Raw genomic sequence first — 17,904 nt, 5'->3', positions numbered from 1 at the left:
AATACATAGGTATAACATATTTATATAATATATTATTATGATAACGTGACGGCGAGTAAATATAGTATAATATAGAACTATAGAAGACGTAAGTATAATAATATATAATACACATTTTCAGCATGTCTACACAATGGTAGGTATATAAAATATCATCATGATTAATTATGACTATATATAATATATTATACAGTTAATATGTCTTGCAATTATGGACATAATAATGTACATGACATAATCGGTAATGATATAATTCTTCAATACGCGAAAATACTCTAAAATATTTTAGCGCTTATAAAATGTATTATATAATGATAATATATTACCTGATCAATAAACACGAAACTTTTCATATTCGCATTTAGCTGCCGCAGCGTACACGGGATACCGATTGTAATATATTATGATGAAATATTATAGGTATCTGCGTGACGTCAAAGACGAGAAAAAAATGTTAGGATGAAAGAACAAAATATATCTGACGAGGTGTACCAGTCTCACGCGCAATACCTAATACTATTATCGCCGTATACCGTATAGTGTGTTGTAGCTATAAATACGGACGAAATTGTATTTTATTCTGTCCGTTATTCGTTTCGCGTACGACGGGGCGGATCGTAAAACCTATATTCGTAGGCAGTCGCCGCGCTATACTATATTATACGGAACAAGAATCGCGGATGCGGAGCCGCCGGTACCGATACTGAAACTGCGTTTAGAGCTGCAGACACGATTCGGTTTGCACCGGCGTCGGCGTCGGCGGCGTATTGACCGGGAAGAGGGAGTGATGCTGCGCTATTATACGGCCGAACGGGTTCAACGTTTGTCAATTTCGATCCTGCGGCGGTGGCGGACACACACACACACACGTACGTATATTATATGGACAAGAAAAAGAGAATGACTGCGATGTATATTATATTATTATATACCTACCTACGTAAAGTGGAAAAATAAGAGGAAAAAATGTTTGTGTGTGTGTGTGTGTGTGTGCGAACGCGAAGTTTAAAAATGTTTTTCTCACCCGTTCTTGCCGGTAACGCTGAAACGTACGAGCACACGCTACGTATCGTAAATATATCGTAATAATAAAATAGTGTGCCGCGCGGGTGGAAACGGTCAATTATTATGCTATTATGCCGTCGATATGGTGTCATAAACACACCCGTAGACACCGCAAACGGTGGCGGGCGCATCACTCGATATTGCATTATATTATATTATACGCACCCAGCAATAAAGTATAATAATATATGAGACGTTAATTATTTCGGCGCGCCCGAATTGCGTGGCGCGGTAGTTATTATATTATTATATTATATTTTATTATAATAGAATATTAAAAAATCAAAACGGCCGACTCGGCGCACGCGAGACCATAGTACCGTATTATATAACATATTATCATATTATTACACGTTATATATTTAATATTTATAAAGCGAATATTATATATATATATTTTGTCCGAGCAAAATTATTGGTTGCACACTTGCACGCGCGCGTGCAGGTAGTATTTAAGAACGCACCACAACCGAGAATAGCTCAAATTTTTCGACATGACGGAGACTAAGTAATTCCGATTATACCAAAGTTATTTGTAAGTCCTGAATATTTTCTAAAAATTATGTACGCATATAGTACTATAAATACTAGATTTTGAATTGGGCGACAAAGTCCCCACAAGTCGCCCCCCAATTTAGGCCGATGGAACCTATGTGCATGTTTGGAGTGCACATATATATTTTGTTTAAAAGCATCACCAGAAACTATCGACGCGACGCATATAATCAAGTATAGGTACGAATAATAAACAGTTAAAAAAATGAATGGCTCGTCTTAAACATGCATAATATCAATTGTAATTAATGATTATAATATAGACGCAATGATGAAAATATGCAACTAAGTTACGTGATGCGGGCGGAGTGGCATCGAAAATGATTCTTATACAAAACTGTCGCAATTCAATCGAGATTTCAGTTTTCGGATTGGATGCCACCGCGCTTATTATTAATTCCAGTTGATGAGCTGTCGCAGGCTATAGCAGTTAGCGAGCGCATTTAGTAGACAGTATTAAACGTGACACTAATAATATGATATACCTACCTATAATTATTGCGTAAGTGCAGTAATTTTGCGAAGCTCCGACAGCTCCTCCTGACCGTTCGTGGATTCATCTATTTGCATACACATATATTCTTTGAGTGATTTTGGTTTTATTTTCAATGGAAATCGGTCAAACGAGAATTCGGGAATGTTAAATTAATAACCTCCGATTAAGGGTGTCTGAGCTGATGCGTTTTATTACTGCAGTAAAAACTTTCAAACCTCGTTGTGATATAGTTAAATATTTTGATATTTTTTTTTTGTTTTTTTGAAAGATTAAGACTTTACGCAGGTCACATTGGACTCTCATTTTTAAAACTCCATTTCCAGAAGTTGTTGGGTACATGTAAATGTTGTTGAGTTCTATGTAACCTGAATAAAGTATTCCTCTTTAAAAAAAAAAAAAAGTATATCAAAATCCAACATTTCTTCGAGGCATGATAGTGTTTCCTGTAAATTCGTTTTTGAAATGCCGCCTATGCTTAATATTGTTGTTGAACACGTTTTCAGTTAAATTAATCTTGTCATTTTTATCCTAATTCACATTACATAGGTAATATAATATACCATTCCTGCTAATATAATGATAATAGGGACCTATAATAGTATTTAAGTGACAATTGTATGCATATTATATATAGAATATATATAGATACTAACCCTGCAGAGCGGATGCACGGTTTAAAATGTTCTTACTTTCCGTTCGAAATTATTATAAATAATTAGATTAAATAATTTGCCGTCTCCAGTCAACCATATACCATATACTATAATAATATTATATACATATATTTTAAGCGTCTCTCAAGTCGCGGTGCTGATTCCGCGAGAATTTCGGGTGATGTCACAGTGCGACATTATCGCCAGACTGATTTGAATAAATGCGCGTGGACGCAACCAGTTTTCATCACGATAATACGACTGGAATAATTTGTCTCTGGTTTTTTTTTTAATATAATATATATATATATTTCTTTTTTAAAATAATAATGTCTTTAAACGCAGAGCAATAAATTGGCGTCTGACGATATGTTTTATTAGCTCTTTTTAATCCCACATAAAATTGAGATAAAAATCAGTACATATATTGATCCCGTGACGCGCGGGCGGCACAGCGTCCTAAGCAATCCATTTACTTCGATTTAATTTCTCTCTCTCTCTCTCTCTTTTTTCACGTTATTGTTTTTTTAGTATAACGATTTATCGATCAATGCCCACTGCTGATCATCGGCCATTATACGTCATGCCTCGCGTGGTAATGACGAACGATTTATTTTCATTTTTTTTTTCGTGCGACACTCGTGACCACCACGTAGGTACCTACTATTCATAGGAATATAGTATATTATAATATAAATTAATATATCATATAATAATATCCTTAGTGTACGCATTAGTATACTACATAGGTCTGCAGTACCCATTACATTTTCGAATTTTACTACATATAGTTTATACGGTTGTTCGTCGTAAACTATACGTGTGTAGATACCTACGTCCAACTTCAAGGTTGAGTGTTGAGTAACTTACACTGAAAACCCGGACAAAAAAAAAAAATGTAATAATCAATCAAAAGTTTGATACAACTTATAGCGAGGATTAGATTGTTAATGATAATTCGGGCGAATAGAAAACTTAAAAAGTATAACTCGTCTGTATAAAATATCAACTTGACTTTTAATTTTGAACTTTTATGCCCGGCCTTGGACTCCATGAAATATCATAATATTATAATATAGATATGGTATGGTAGGCAGCAGATATTCACATTTCACACACTGCACGCACCGTGGGCTCGATGTCGCAAACAAAACCCAACGGACGGACGGACGCTATGATAATATTGAGTTTCGACTTCTATATGTACAAATTTTATGGGACAACAAGTCGACCGGCATAACATTATGTACGATATAATATAATATAATATAATATTATTATTATAAATCACACGCGCTCTCTCGGGAGACAACACAACTCTACAGCGCAAGTCACACAACCTATTGCGGCAGAATCCCGTATATACGCCATTGTTCCATTTATGTTGCAGTCGTTGGCCACTTGTTGCACGTTGCGCAACCCCACCAACGATCCCCTATCGTGATACCTACGAGGAATGGCCGCCGTCGCCAAAGCTGGACACGGTTTCGTATGGCAACGACAAAGTGCGGCGCGGAAAACGAAAGGATTTCGTTCGCTCCAGCAGCACCGAGAGCGGCGCAACGGGCCTGGTCGGATTGGATTTGCGTAGGTAGTATAGGTGGTGTAGGTACACCGCGAGTGTAAGGCGATACCGTGGGCGTTCTATTTCGAGAAACCAAGTACACATTTGACTAAATCTTATTGTACAACATAGGGCGATCATATGTTGTATCATAATAACACACGAAATGTTATATGGTGGCTACAATATATATTGAAATTACAGCATTCTCATAGAACTTATCTTACGAACGAGGTATTACCTAGTATGTATGGGCGGTACTTGGGTTTTTTTTTTTTTTTAAATTTATTAACGTGGATCTAAAGTTGTAGTTGTATATTATGCCATTTAAAATACATAATGTTTTAGACTATTTTTATACAGGTATGGTAAAGACCCAATTTTGAAAAAAAATTACGCTTCGCCGTTTTTAATTGCACCTACATATATGGCTTACGTTATTCGAGGACAGTAAGTTGTATACATATAGGGACGTAATAGCTGTTTAAGCGAAAATGGGCGTGTTTGAGGTATCGACATAATATCCAAACTGCAGACAGTGATGTTATTGTTATTGGTTGTAGTAACGCGAAGCGCAAATTACAAATTTATTACTGTTGAATGTTTAAATTATGGCTATACAGTAAAACTTATTTTATCGTCACCTATATCACCCATTCACAGTTACCTTGATCAGTTCCAGACTGTAAAGAGCATACCGTATAATAATATTGTTTTTATTGATTAGAACATAACTTGGTGCATTATTAATTCTATATATTTCATGATTTTATCATTATGATGATAAGTGATAACTGACAATTAGGCTAACACCTAAGAAACGTGCAATTAAAATGCTGAAATGTGCAAAATCGAGCAAAAATAAATTTTTATTAGAAATTATTATTTAGTCGGCATTATAACTATTGAGTATTATAAATATAAAATTTAAAACAATTTAAATAATAATAAATTTTCCAATATTTGATTAAAATGTATTATCATGTACATTTCCAAGTTTTTCTCTGTAAAATGCAACTTTACTGGGCCCGGATTTGTTTTTAAACGTATATTCTTCTATATTTAATTAGAATAATTAAATATGCCGTCGTTTCGAAACGTGTAGATGCTACCTACATAGTTATTATTTCTTTTCTCAATATTTTTGCATATTTGAGTGCAAGATGTGAGTTGAGTGCTATGAATGCAAGATACATTTTTCTTGACGATTACATAAAAGTTGCATATTATTTTATTAACGAATAACATTAAATAAAATAATTAAAATTAACCGGGGAGATAAGCTTTTTCAAGCCTATGTTATAATGTAATGATCGGCTAGAAAAATTAATTATTTTCTGAATATTTTATATAATGCTAAATTAATTTTATAATAATATGCTATTAATGTAATTTCAATTGTATCATAATAAATTAATAAAAATGAAAGGTAATTTTTAGGAGTAGAGGTATTCAGTTGTTTATTAAAAAACTTTCAATAAGCAAGATACCAATTTTGGTAGCGCATATATAGTGTTGTAATGAGGAAATATGATTTAAAATACCTTTAGGTTTTTACTTGTAATTTTTAGTATAATTATTTTTAATAAACTTACTGACATAATTTTGAACATATTTTATGGTCTACGTATTCACTGCAGGTTGTAAAAGTGTATACCTAATCGTACAGAACACATGTTTTACGAGGGCTAGGTATAAGACATAATGATCTACCAGCTGTAGCTCCTTCACAGTATTCCTATAGTTTCTAGGTATAGTGTTTCTGTACACACTACGCCACTACGCTTATTTGATTACACTAATAAATTACGCACCATTGCCCATCGTCGAAGAATTAAATACTGTCCAGTGGATCAAAAATATTCATTGCTAGCCCATTCGTGCCGTATATGTACACGCCGGCACAATAATGACAATTTGAAGGTCCTTACGGCGTGCAACTATACGGTTTTAACTACCTATTATTAGTGTATAAGGTCCGCGTCGTATTTAAAAATGCGTAAATACCGCGGTGCGTAAATAATATTATAATATAATATGCTCATAATGTAATGTTATTTTTCCAGCTTAACGTCCCCCTCCCTCCCATCCCCGGTGAATACTAACTTGCATAAAAACCGCAATAGCCTATTGTCATAAAAGCAACTCCAATGTCATTATGTTATTATATTCTTGTCGCGAAAACAAATTAACTGCTATTGGTTCCACTCGGCGAAAAAACTGCAACGAATTGCCAGCCAGCGGACAGACGGTGGTTGCGGGTGGTGGATGGTAATGAGTCATATGTTATAGAACAGAAATTTAAAAAAAACAAACAAACACAATAAAGACGGTATATATAACTATATAATATCATGCAGTAGTGAAATAGGCGCATACAACATAATATAAATGAAATATTTTCCCCTCAGAGACTGCAAAAACAAAAATATATACGTTCTTATAGAAAATAATCAAGTACCTATAGGTATTTACATTATGTATAAACAACGGACAACAGCGCACATATTATAGTCACAAAGGTGCAGCCGTGCAGCAGGGCATAAACTAGTTAGCTATAAATGTTCTAATTAGGTATGTTATTAACTGAACTAGTTTAAGAATAAGTATATTGTAACAATACTTACATTATTACATTATTATTTTAAATAATTGAAAGTTGCACTACGGTGAAATATACGTGTGAAATAATTTTTTTTAATTAAGTATTAAGAGGGTTCATTCGTTGTCTCCGTCTTACACACGTACGACATAGTAAATTTTCGTTCACTAGTTTTAATAGTGTGCTGTTTAATAGAGTGATTTGACCAATTTTTTAGATAATAACGTTATCTGTGCTAAGCGTTGGCTTTTTAATTTTCAAGCGAGTTATGAGGACCAAGTCCCCCCCTATTTGCGCCAATGTGTAAGACGGAGACAACAAATGTATGGGTAACGTCCTCTAAGTGGTTATTTTTCTCCGTCTAAACTTTTAGCTGTTAGAGTTGAAGTATTGTTTGCTAACTATTAACTTTAAGCTTAACATTCTTAACGTTGAATTTTAACTTAGCTAACGTTAGTTAATTGTTTCCATTAACTTACCCACATTTCAACCTTTGCTAATATAGTTATATAATAGTATGTACCTACTACCTACAGAGCTACACTACCTATACCTATATGAGAGCTAGATTTTTTTAGTTCCAGAAAAGTCGAAAAACCACAAACTTTTTATGAAATCCTTGACTGGTGAAATACTCCTTGACATTACCCATACCAGGGTTTCCACGTTTTCCTGGTGGCACCCACGTTGGCTATTATGAAGAAATTAGAATAGGTTAGGTATTCTGCCAGTCGCACATTGAAAATTATATTTTTGGTATAGAATGGATGATAATGTATGTAGTACGACTGTACGACGAATGTTTTTAACGATTGTTTGAATGATACATTTTGTATAGGTAGGTACTAAAATTTTAAATGTAAATTATTGTGCACGCGTATGACAGGTTCACAAAAGCATAGAAACCTATAGTAAGATAAACGGTATAGGTGGTTGATATAATTCAAATTTAAGGAAAACGAATAAAATCGTTACTACGGGAATTTGGATTCGACTAAATAATTGTAGTGATAGTTTTGAGGACATTTTCAAGAGGCACCTGCTAGATTTAAGTCAAATGTATAATATATTGTGGCGGCCACGAGTCGTAGGAAATACAATCACCGTCGAATAGTGAACAACTCTATTTCAGGGATAGAGGGAGTATTACATTTAATATATATAATGTAGAACATAATATGATAGTATTAATATATTATTATATACGTATTACATATTATATTATATTTTATTTTATATTCAATACTGGCCGCGCCCCAAAGTGCAGTTATCGATTTAACATAATTACTAATTAGATATATAATACAAAAATGTAATTAAAGTGTATACGAAAATTATATTATTATTTAGTTTTCTACGGCGATCATGAACTTTGCATAATTATTGTATAATATAGTATATTGATTTTATAAGATAATATAATACTCATAACAAGTAACAACGTATTGTCTAGATCTGCGCCTAATGAAAATTCTTCCGGGGGCTTATTGACCTTCGTCCAATAAATTACAACAACCGTCGCTATAGCAGATTGGATTAGGATAAATTATTTCATTGTTAAAATTCAGTTCACATGTGTACACTAAACACATAGTACATTATAATGATATTATACAATGTAAGGGCATTATGTTAAAGTGCGAATCACAATGCGGTGAGTTCGTCGTAAACTTATAAGAACTTCTTTGCGACGAGAAGGGATGTGTGAATGATTAAGCCAGTACAGTTTCATTGTAGATACTGGGTACACCGCTTTATTAGATATACACGATGACAGGGCATAGGGCATTTTATGAAAACCTATCAATAGACAATATGTTGATTTGAGTCCAGCTGAGATAAGGCCATTCAACAACACGTATAAAAACAATGCAATTTGTAATTTTATAAATACAAATAAAACAATTAATCAATCTGAAATTCGTTGGAACAACATTTGGGGTTTTATTCTAAGAGATAAAATACAATAATATGTATATGAACACAGTAAACCATAATATCACTGTAATGAAAATATAAAAAAAAATATTGGAATGTTGACGCACTTTCGTAGTTTCGTAATGCGACAGTTAATCGTTTTTCGTGAGGTGAGGTTCGACGTGAAGGAAAAAAAGTTAAATCGAGATGGTGATACGCAGCGAAAAGAAAGCGTATCATTGTGTACCTACACGAAATCTCGTGATTTTAATGACGCGATCGGGTCGAAATGTTTAAACGGTATACGGCAATAATATTATTATAGGTGCCTATGTATATATTATGCATAAATTATGGTATGAATTTTCCTTTCGAAAATTACGACGTTTCGACCGAGATGTCAGAAAAATGGCGTTAACATAATATTGACAGCAGTTTAGCCGGGAAATAAGCACCCAATAGCCGTTTCGCTCGTAATACGCACATAAATATTGTAAAAAAATTATTATGACACGAGACTTGTGAGGCCCGAGGAGAGTTTCGTCGGTATAATACATCGAACCTCGTTCGTGATGATAAATGTGTTCCTATTATATATACGTATGGCGTCAGCAGCGCCAGTAGCCGCAACCCGATCCGCAGCTATACAGCACAAGAGTTATATATATTATAATATAATATGCCGCTCGTGCCTTTGTGTTACAATAAAATTGTAACGTATTGCACTCGATGCACACTCGTGCGATTTATCGCTCATTGCTGAGCGTTTTCTTATGAATAAATTTAAATTGAATTATTTGATATACCTAATATTATTAATTTTCCAAGTACAATAGATACCTATATAGCGCCATTATATTTTTACAAAACTAATCGAATTGTTTAGTTTTAATTTTTTATTTTAAGAAAACACATTTTTCGATACTTATATTCGTCTCGCCGAATCTCAATATACATAGTATGTATTTTATATTTTTATAAGCAATCCATTTTCGACGTTAAATATTTGTGTGGCGACGTTTTAAGAATAATAATATGAAACATCTAGAAATTAGAGAACAAAATGAGATTGTTTTTTTTTTTTTGCGAACAATTAATTAATGTTAAAATAATAGTTGCTCGTTTTCGTACAAATAATGCAAAACAAAAACGCTCAATTAATTACTGATAGACCGATTATCGTCCCGTTTACAAACATGTTACGCTCATACGTAACAATATAATATGGCATGATTATATAGTGAATATAAATATTTAATAATATTATAAATATTATAATATTATATTATGTATGTAATATATAATAATTATATATTCCCACGCACGAGACGAAATACATTATATTATATCGTTGCGCGTCCGAGTTTCTCTTTATTGTTTGCGACGACGACCTTTCGGGGATAATAACAATATTATACCTTTATCGTTGTTATTTAAAAAATGAAATAGGTAATTGATTTTCGTATCGCATTTATTTCGGACACGCGCCTTACGCATATCATATACACCACACACCTAATCCCGCGAACGGGTTGTCTGGGGCTCCTCGGGCAACTAGGAGTTCGTATATAATATAATAAATGTAATATAGGTATACACTGCACAACATATGCACAATAAACAACGATATTGTATTATATATTATTGGACTCGCCGACGTGCGTGCGTGCCGCGAGTTTGAGGTCATCGGTGTCGACGGCCAACTGGCACGGTTGTTACTTTATTTTTTTTTTTTTATCCCCTTTTAAGTCTCGCATACGTATGGTGTTTTGCAACGCCATTGCGGGTGTATATTATATTATACGCATGTATATAAACTCATACGACATACGAAACGCTCGGACCACCCACGACAACATCGTATAATATTTATATATATTCTTATATACGCCAACTGCCGCCCCGGACGAGAGGGACACGCTGCAGCGGTTCCGCAGGTACCTATTTTTACGTAGGTACGTGCATGGACATACCGCATATAGGTACGCCGAAGATTTCGCAATAGAGTGTTTATTATTATTAAGATCGTATACGTATATAAAATATATTATGATATATCACACCCGCCGTCGCCGTTATTCAAGCACATACGCGCCCAAAAGTCATATTGTAGATATTATTGTCATATGACTATTATTAATTCGCAATTATGCCGAGTCCAAGTGTAAAACGCTCTGTGGTCGACCCGGCCCCAAGACTCGGAGAACGCGAATCGCATATGCAGACGGGCCCTGAAACTGCACGACCCGCGGGCACCACCGCCACCCTTAGCATTTCAATGCATGAAACAACGCCTTTGAAGAATTCGAAAAGTTCACGTAAACCGAATGATCTACCTGCTAGGGGAGAAAAATTCGTTACGTGTCGGTATACTTATACGTACCGACTCGTATAGTCGTATATCCAACAGAAAATATGTTATGCCGATATACCGATACGGGACGGTATAAGTTTCACTGGTATATCGAACATGTAAATTCTTAAACGCTCGAAATATGTGATGACCGATACGTATCGATACACACCGATTTCTGCCTTGAAAATCTCGTATTTCTTCTTCTTTCTACATTAAATATCAATATACATATATATTATGACCTGCAGTAATTTACCGCTCAAATCGTCCAAAGAAATAATATGGAACCAATGCCATTTAATGAACGAATATTGATCATACAACATCGTCCCCTGAAGAAAAAAATATTGGTCATAACCGATAGAATAGGGTTGGCGTGGAGATCTGGAATACAGTCAGCTGCAGCGGGATAGTGCACAAGCCCGTGGAAGGATATAAGGCTCCGACTCTCTTGTTAAAAAATAAAAGCTCTGCAAGTCTCCAAGTGAGGGTCCATCTATATAGTGGCGCCGATCTCGAACATGAAATACAATAAATCGACACCACTTGGCCCATCCACCCATATAATATAGTCAACTCCATTCTAATATATAAATAATAAACACATAACCTGCAGCGGCTGCGTCGTTTATCGCAGTGGCCGCCGGTGGCTGCACCTCAAATGTACATTTCAACCCCACCGCAATATTATTTATTTTTAATACCCACCCGGCCGACCCACCCCGACCAAGTTGTGTCACACTACATCACTCGTCGTCGTTTCCGTACACACTATTATAGTTGCACAATTATTTGGACCGCGGGATTCGAAAATCTGGTGGCAATGATACACTATATTATATTATATCGCATAATAACACGCACGTCGTAATCTCGTTTTATAAATAATATTTACGTACATGTATGCATTATAGTGATCGCGCCTATTTGTTTGCGCGCTCCGCTAAATCAGGTCAAGAATGTTTAAATACTTCTCCTGTTGCGCATAATATATAAGTATAATATAGGCATGTACAACGTACAGGTATATATATAATAAGGACCAGATCGTATACTTACACACGTGTAGTATATTTGCTCCCCCGCCCCCTGTCATCGGTATGTGTACCTACATTAATATATTATATACAATAATATATCACTGCGGTACACACGGCGGAATAATGGATTGCGTTCATCGCGATTTCATCAATTTAATACGTTTTTTTTTTCCATCTATAGTATAGATAGGTTAGGTACCTGGCCGGCGTTCAAAACGATGATCGATACACATAATATTATTTTAACGAACCTCAGCTGTAGCGCTGTACGACGGTGACTTTCTATAACGACGCGAGGTAAACCTCGCAAAACCATTATAATAATCGAGATAAAACCTCGTTTACAATATTATAGGTACGATATAGGTATAATATTTTAATGATCCATACTAACGCGATCGCAACCGTCTGGCGAGTTCAAAACACTGAATTCGACAATAATTTTACTATGAATTTGTATACTAAGATGTAGGTAAAGTTGTGTTGTTTATTATGTTTATGATGTGTTATGACAATCGCCGTTTTTGTCTTTATATTGTATTCTCCCCAGTTTATAGTACTCGTCTTATAATAATTGTTTTTTTATATCATTTTCTTAAATATTATATAGACTAACACAAAGTAAAAAAAAAATAAGAAATTTGAAAAATTCAAACTCAAACTTGAACGTTTTATATTTGTTATAATGTTTTTTAAATGATTACTATCAGTATCGACTGCGTTATATTTTTATTCAATAAAAATAACACAGCCAAAACACGAATTAACTACCTACATATTATTAATAGGTACCTAGGTTAATTAAATATATTATTAGTTTTGACTAGGGCTGTAAGGGAATTAGTTCCGTAAGTTGAAAATATGTGCTAGGGAATCCTAATTCTTTTAACGATATTTTGTTTTACATATTTGTTTAAAAATTCAACTGTTTATTGAATTTTTCATGGTTTTAGTGCATTTTTCAAGTTTTTAGAACATTTAATACAATTTATTTTTGAAATGAACGTAATTTGTAGCACCTACAAAATGTATTGTTGTAACTTGTAATAAAAACCAGCAGATTGGTGAGATACAAGGTGGCCAAGATTCATAATATATATTATAGTGTCAAACGCGTAGTATAGAAATGCTATACTTACCGAACACCGTCTTCATATATACAAATAATTATAGAGACTATGACTATTGCGTTTACACTATTTTAGTGTCTTTAATATTTGAAAGTGTATTTGAAAAATAATTCACCATTGTTCATCATGTTTCTATAATATGATTTTTTAAACTGGGAGAAATAAATTGTTTAACATATTTTTATACCTAGTTCATATTTTAAGATTTTTAAGGCATTTTCGAATTATTTAGGAAATAAAAAATTATAAGACTCAATGCAGTGCTAGACCCTAGTTATACACACATATAAGAAGATACACTGCTTAGGAATTTTTTTACGAGCTATTTGAATTTTTATAACTTATATTTTTGTAGTGTCCGTTTAAAAATAATAGCACACCGTGATTCGTGAATGAAACGTATGTAACTATTATACACTGTATACGTTGGTTTTATAACAAAATTTGTAATTATTTTTGCATCACCAAGGTCAGAGGTTCTCAAACTGTACTCCGTGGAGACCTAGAGCTCTAAGAGAGTTAGGTAATGAGTAATTTTTAATGGGTCGCCTAAAAATTAGTTATAAAAAATGTTATTAACATGAGAAAAAGCATTAGCTTTTTTTTGTTTAAAATTGACATTTCCGGTTTTCGGGGCTCCGGAAATGTTTCTGGTAACTTGGTATCCGTGTATACAAAAAAGTTTGAGAACTACAGCTAGGTATAACAGAATAATCTCAACACGTAATAATATGTTGCCAAGGACCTACTTTTATTGCTGCCTTATTTTTTTTCGTACAGATGAAATGTGGAATATGGATAGGCAGTAGGCATTGTACGAAAAACTGATAATTTTGGCTCTACTAAATATTATTGTAAAACACTTTTAATAGATATCTGTGTATACGTTACACCACCAATGTCGCGCTACAGCAATTTGATTAGATATAATACGACATGTCAATATAATTTTGACTATGTCGCTTACTTGCACATATCCGGTGCGCAGAAAAAGAGGAGGGCCGAGGGGTTGCTAGGGGAAGCCCCCCTCAGGCTGCAGCCCTACCCGAATTTCAGGAGTATTTAAAAATGCTTTCGGTGTTCTGTGAACTTATTACGCAAGACGTAAGCACGTATTAAAATTGTAACTTGTTTAACGATTGCTGCAGATGTATAAAATGTCACACACGCGGCATCGATATACCGAATTTATGATTGATCCTAGTTAAGTCTATCCTATATAGTGTATATATTATACATAAACGTATAACGAATAAACAGCTCCTCCCAAAGCAAAACCAGTACCTAGCAGTACCTATAATAATAATACTATACTTATATATTTTTTTATTGAGTATATCTGTACATAATATAATATTATATGATTTTATAAACATTTCGTCGAAGTCGTTGTATTATACGCGGCGGGACGTAAACCAAATACTGTGCGACGCGTGACAAGAATATCGAAGTGCACATAACTACTACATAATATATATCCGAACCTCTATAATAGCGACGTCGATCAATTATTATCAATATATAAATTATATATACAAACGGTGTATTATGTACAATATATAAATTGTAAACATACAATTATATAATATTGGGTTTACGAACAATTTTTATATTTATTTTTTATGATCGTAACACTGATCTTTGAATAAGTCAATGCGCGCACATACCTGTGACGATAATTAGTATCCGTCTAGCGTACTCCGTCGTCATAATCGTCTTGGATACGCGTTATAAATCACTGTTGAACGCGAGCGCGCGCAGGGTATATTATATAGATAGAGGTACTATAATAATATGTAATACAATATGTTATTATTACTTATTAGTTATTATACGTAAACGCGCGATACCGCAGTATAATATTATATTATTATTATAAATTTATAATATTATTATCGCAGTCAGGTGGAGTGGTCTGGATCGCGAAACAACGTCACCGGACGCGCGTCTTATTACTGCAGCGCGGTCGATACAAACTGCAATATTATTATTATTTTAATATTATTGTTATTAGGCGATTCACACGATCCGACGGTCCGCCGGTTCGAGATCTCCGCACGCCGTTGTTATCTCCCATGTTGTTGTTATATTATTGTTATTTTGTCTATAGTGTACCTAACTACGCCCGCAACACTAAACAATAACGATGAACACACGTCATAATATCTTGTCCCGAGTCCTGCTGTAACGACATTTTAATCTCGTCCAATGTACATTGTGTTGTTGTTATTAAGGTACAAATACCAATAAATTGATGTTTTTACGTAAACAAGTGGTTCGATGCAGGTATCCAACGGGCCAGTGGCGCGTGGCGAAATGAAATTATTTATCGGGCAATTCATTTTTTAAATGACCTACCACCCCTTGATTACTTGATATAATGCTTATTGTTGAAGTTATTATTATTATTAAATATCATATTCAGATGAAGTTAGTCTTGTACTTTAATATCACACCTACCACTTTAAAATGATCGGGCAACTGCTCTTCAAAATCACGGTCGACACGCCACTGCAACGGGCAACGGTTCGAAAAATATATTGTTTTCATAAAAAAAAAAACCGGAGGTAACCGTTTATTAGCATTTGTTATACAAATGTACCTCGGCATTGGCAGTACGTTTTTATCGTTTTTTGTTTTACGTTTTGATTCAATGATAAATAATTGTATGAAATTAAAAACGATTTTAAGTGATCCGTCATCCGAAAATAATTCATTCAAAAATATCACTTTAATAATATGATATGTTTATCGTTGTTTATACATTTTGATTGGATTATTGATTCAAATAAAAGCATTTTATTATTAATATTATACTATTCGAAATAATATTTGTCGACAGTTTCAAGTCTGGTTGTTCATTCTTAAATTACAATAAAAAAAAAAAATAATATCTTTATCAAAAACTGTTTTGTGTACAATTTTTGGTTTTTTCGTAATTTAGAGTTTTTCCTGATTATTTTGAAAAGGATCTGTGTAATTTTCTATTTTAGACCTCCCTGGCTCCCTAAGTATAAAGTAAGTACAAACTATCAAGTTACAATTTTCTACCAGAAACCTCCTTCGGCTTATGATCGCAGCATTTTTTTACTATAAAAGGTTTCTTTCTTCAGACTCATCACACACATGATGTACATCATTATAAAACTAATAAATTCATCGCTCCGTTCCAAATTTAAAATCTAACTTTTTTTTTAATATTTCGAGTTTGGTTTATAAAATAATAACTTTTTATGCGTAATAACTAGCTTGATATGTTCATTATATTAGTATAATATTATAATTATTTTTAATATGGTTTCTTTACCTTTTTTCGGATCGTGTTGATCTGCCATTGTTATTTTGTCGTCACTCGATGGCTGATAAATCCCATTGGTGGCAATTCTGAAAAATTAACGTTCAAGAATATCAGAAAAGTATGGATGAATTGTTGAGAAACAAAAACCTAAGTTATATTCGATTCTGCGAATATATTAATATTATATATTAATGGTCGCCGTTCCACTGGCGAGTAGATAAACACTTATACACAGTGGTCGTGGTTAAAGGGGCAGACCACACATATTTGCACCATTGTTGCAACCCATCCGATAATTTTATGTGATTTTATTCGATTTAGGTAGGTACTATTAAAAAAAAAAGTGGTCAAGTAATAGAAACATTTAACTTGAGTTAGGTATTTAAGTTAAGAATCAATCGTCATGAATTAATTTAAGTTATAAGTTAATAGTTAACAAATGATAATTCAAATCTAAACGTTTATAGTTAAGAAGGGGTAAAATGTTAACTTGACTCAGTTAAAAAGACGTAAATTAATCTTATTTTAAATATGGGTGACAGATATTTAGTGATTGTACAACTTTCAAATATTATGTTACAAATGCATTCTATATACTATTCCTTTTTATGTTATTTTCTTATACTTTAAAGTGTAAATGGTTAAGGTAAGTATTACACGCTTGTGTTAATTAAATGATTATTAAATCGAGGAATATTTTTTTGTACTCAATACCATTGTATACACTGAGTGATCAAACAAATAATAGTAAAAAATCAATTAGTTTACAAACTTAAATTTAACTTAACGTTTTATGTTTTAATGATTTGGAAATAGCTTAGTTGGTACAATGGATTCTTTAACTAAATAATGCCCACCTTTGATTATAACAATATATTATGAATGTGATGTCTAATGGATTTATGGATGTCATATTATAATATTAATGCAGAGTCGGTGTAAAATGTATGGAGTAAAAATGGTTCGTTGGACAACACTTAATATGAATTTTACACGAATATTGCAGATTTGTGTGTTTCTTTTGTAATTGCCTACCTAATACCCATATTATGTTCCGATACGTTTTAAACTGAGTTCAGACAAAAAACATTTATCTCATAATTATTATTATTTATTTATTACACAATTCTAAACGCTAAAATGATTAGTGTTTGCATAATAATGTGTTAAGATTTTTAATGTAAAGATTATAAGAATAACATTGATAACTGTTTGATCCGTTCTCAAG

General features: G+C 33.4%; 1 protein-coding gene across 3 annotated transcripts in view; it reads right to left on the bottom strand.

Moving 5' to 3' along the window:
* LOC132949749 (uncharacterized) overlaps positions 1-17,904 on the bottom strand; it is a 72,996-nt gene that overhangs the window by 33,141 nt on the left and 21,951 nt on the right. For all 3 annotated transcript variants that reach the window (XM_061020805.1, XM_061020804.1, XM_061020803.1), the window contains one exon: positions 16,686-16,762. In XM_061020805.1, coding sequence (XP_060876788.1) covers positions 16,686-16,762 — 77 coding nt within the window. The remainder of the gene's footprint in view (positions 1-16,685; positions 16,763-17,904) is intronic.

This window comes from Metopolophium dirhodum, chromosome 7 (genome assembly GCF_019925205.1).
Source record: "Metopolophium dirhodum isolate CAU chromosome 7, ASM1992520v1, whole genome shotgun sequence".
NCBI classification, from domain to species: domain Eukaryota; kingdom Metazoa; phylum Arthropoda; class Insecta; order Hemiptera; family Aphididae; genus Metopolophium; species Metopolophium dirhodum.
This window is presented reverse-complemented; position numbering and strand designations above follow the sequence as displayed.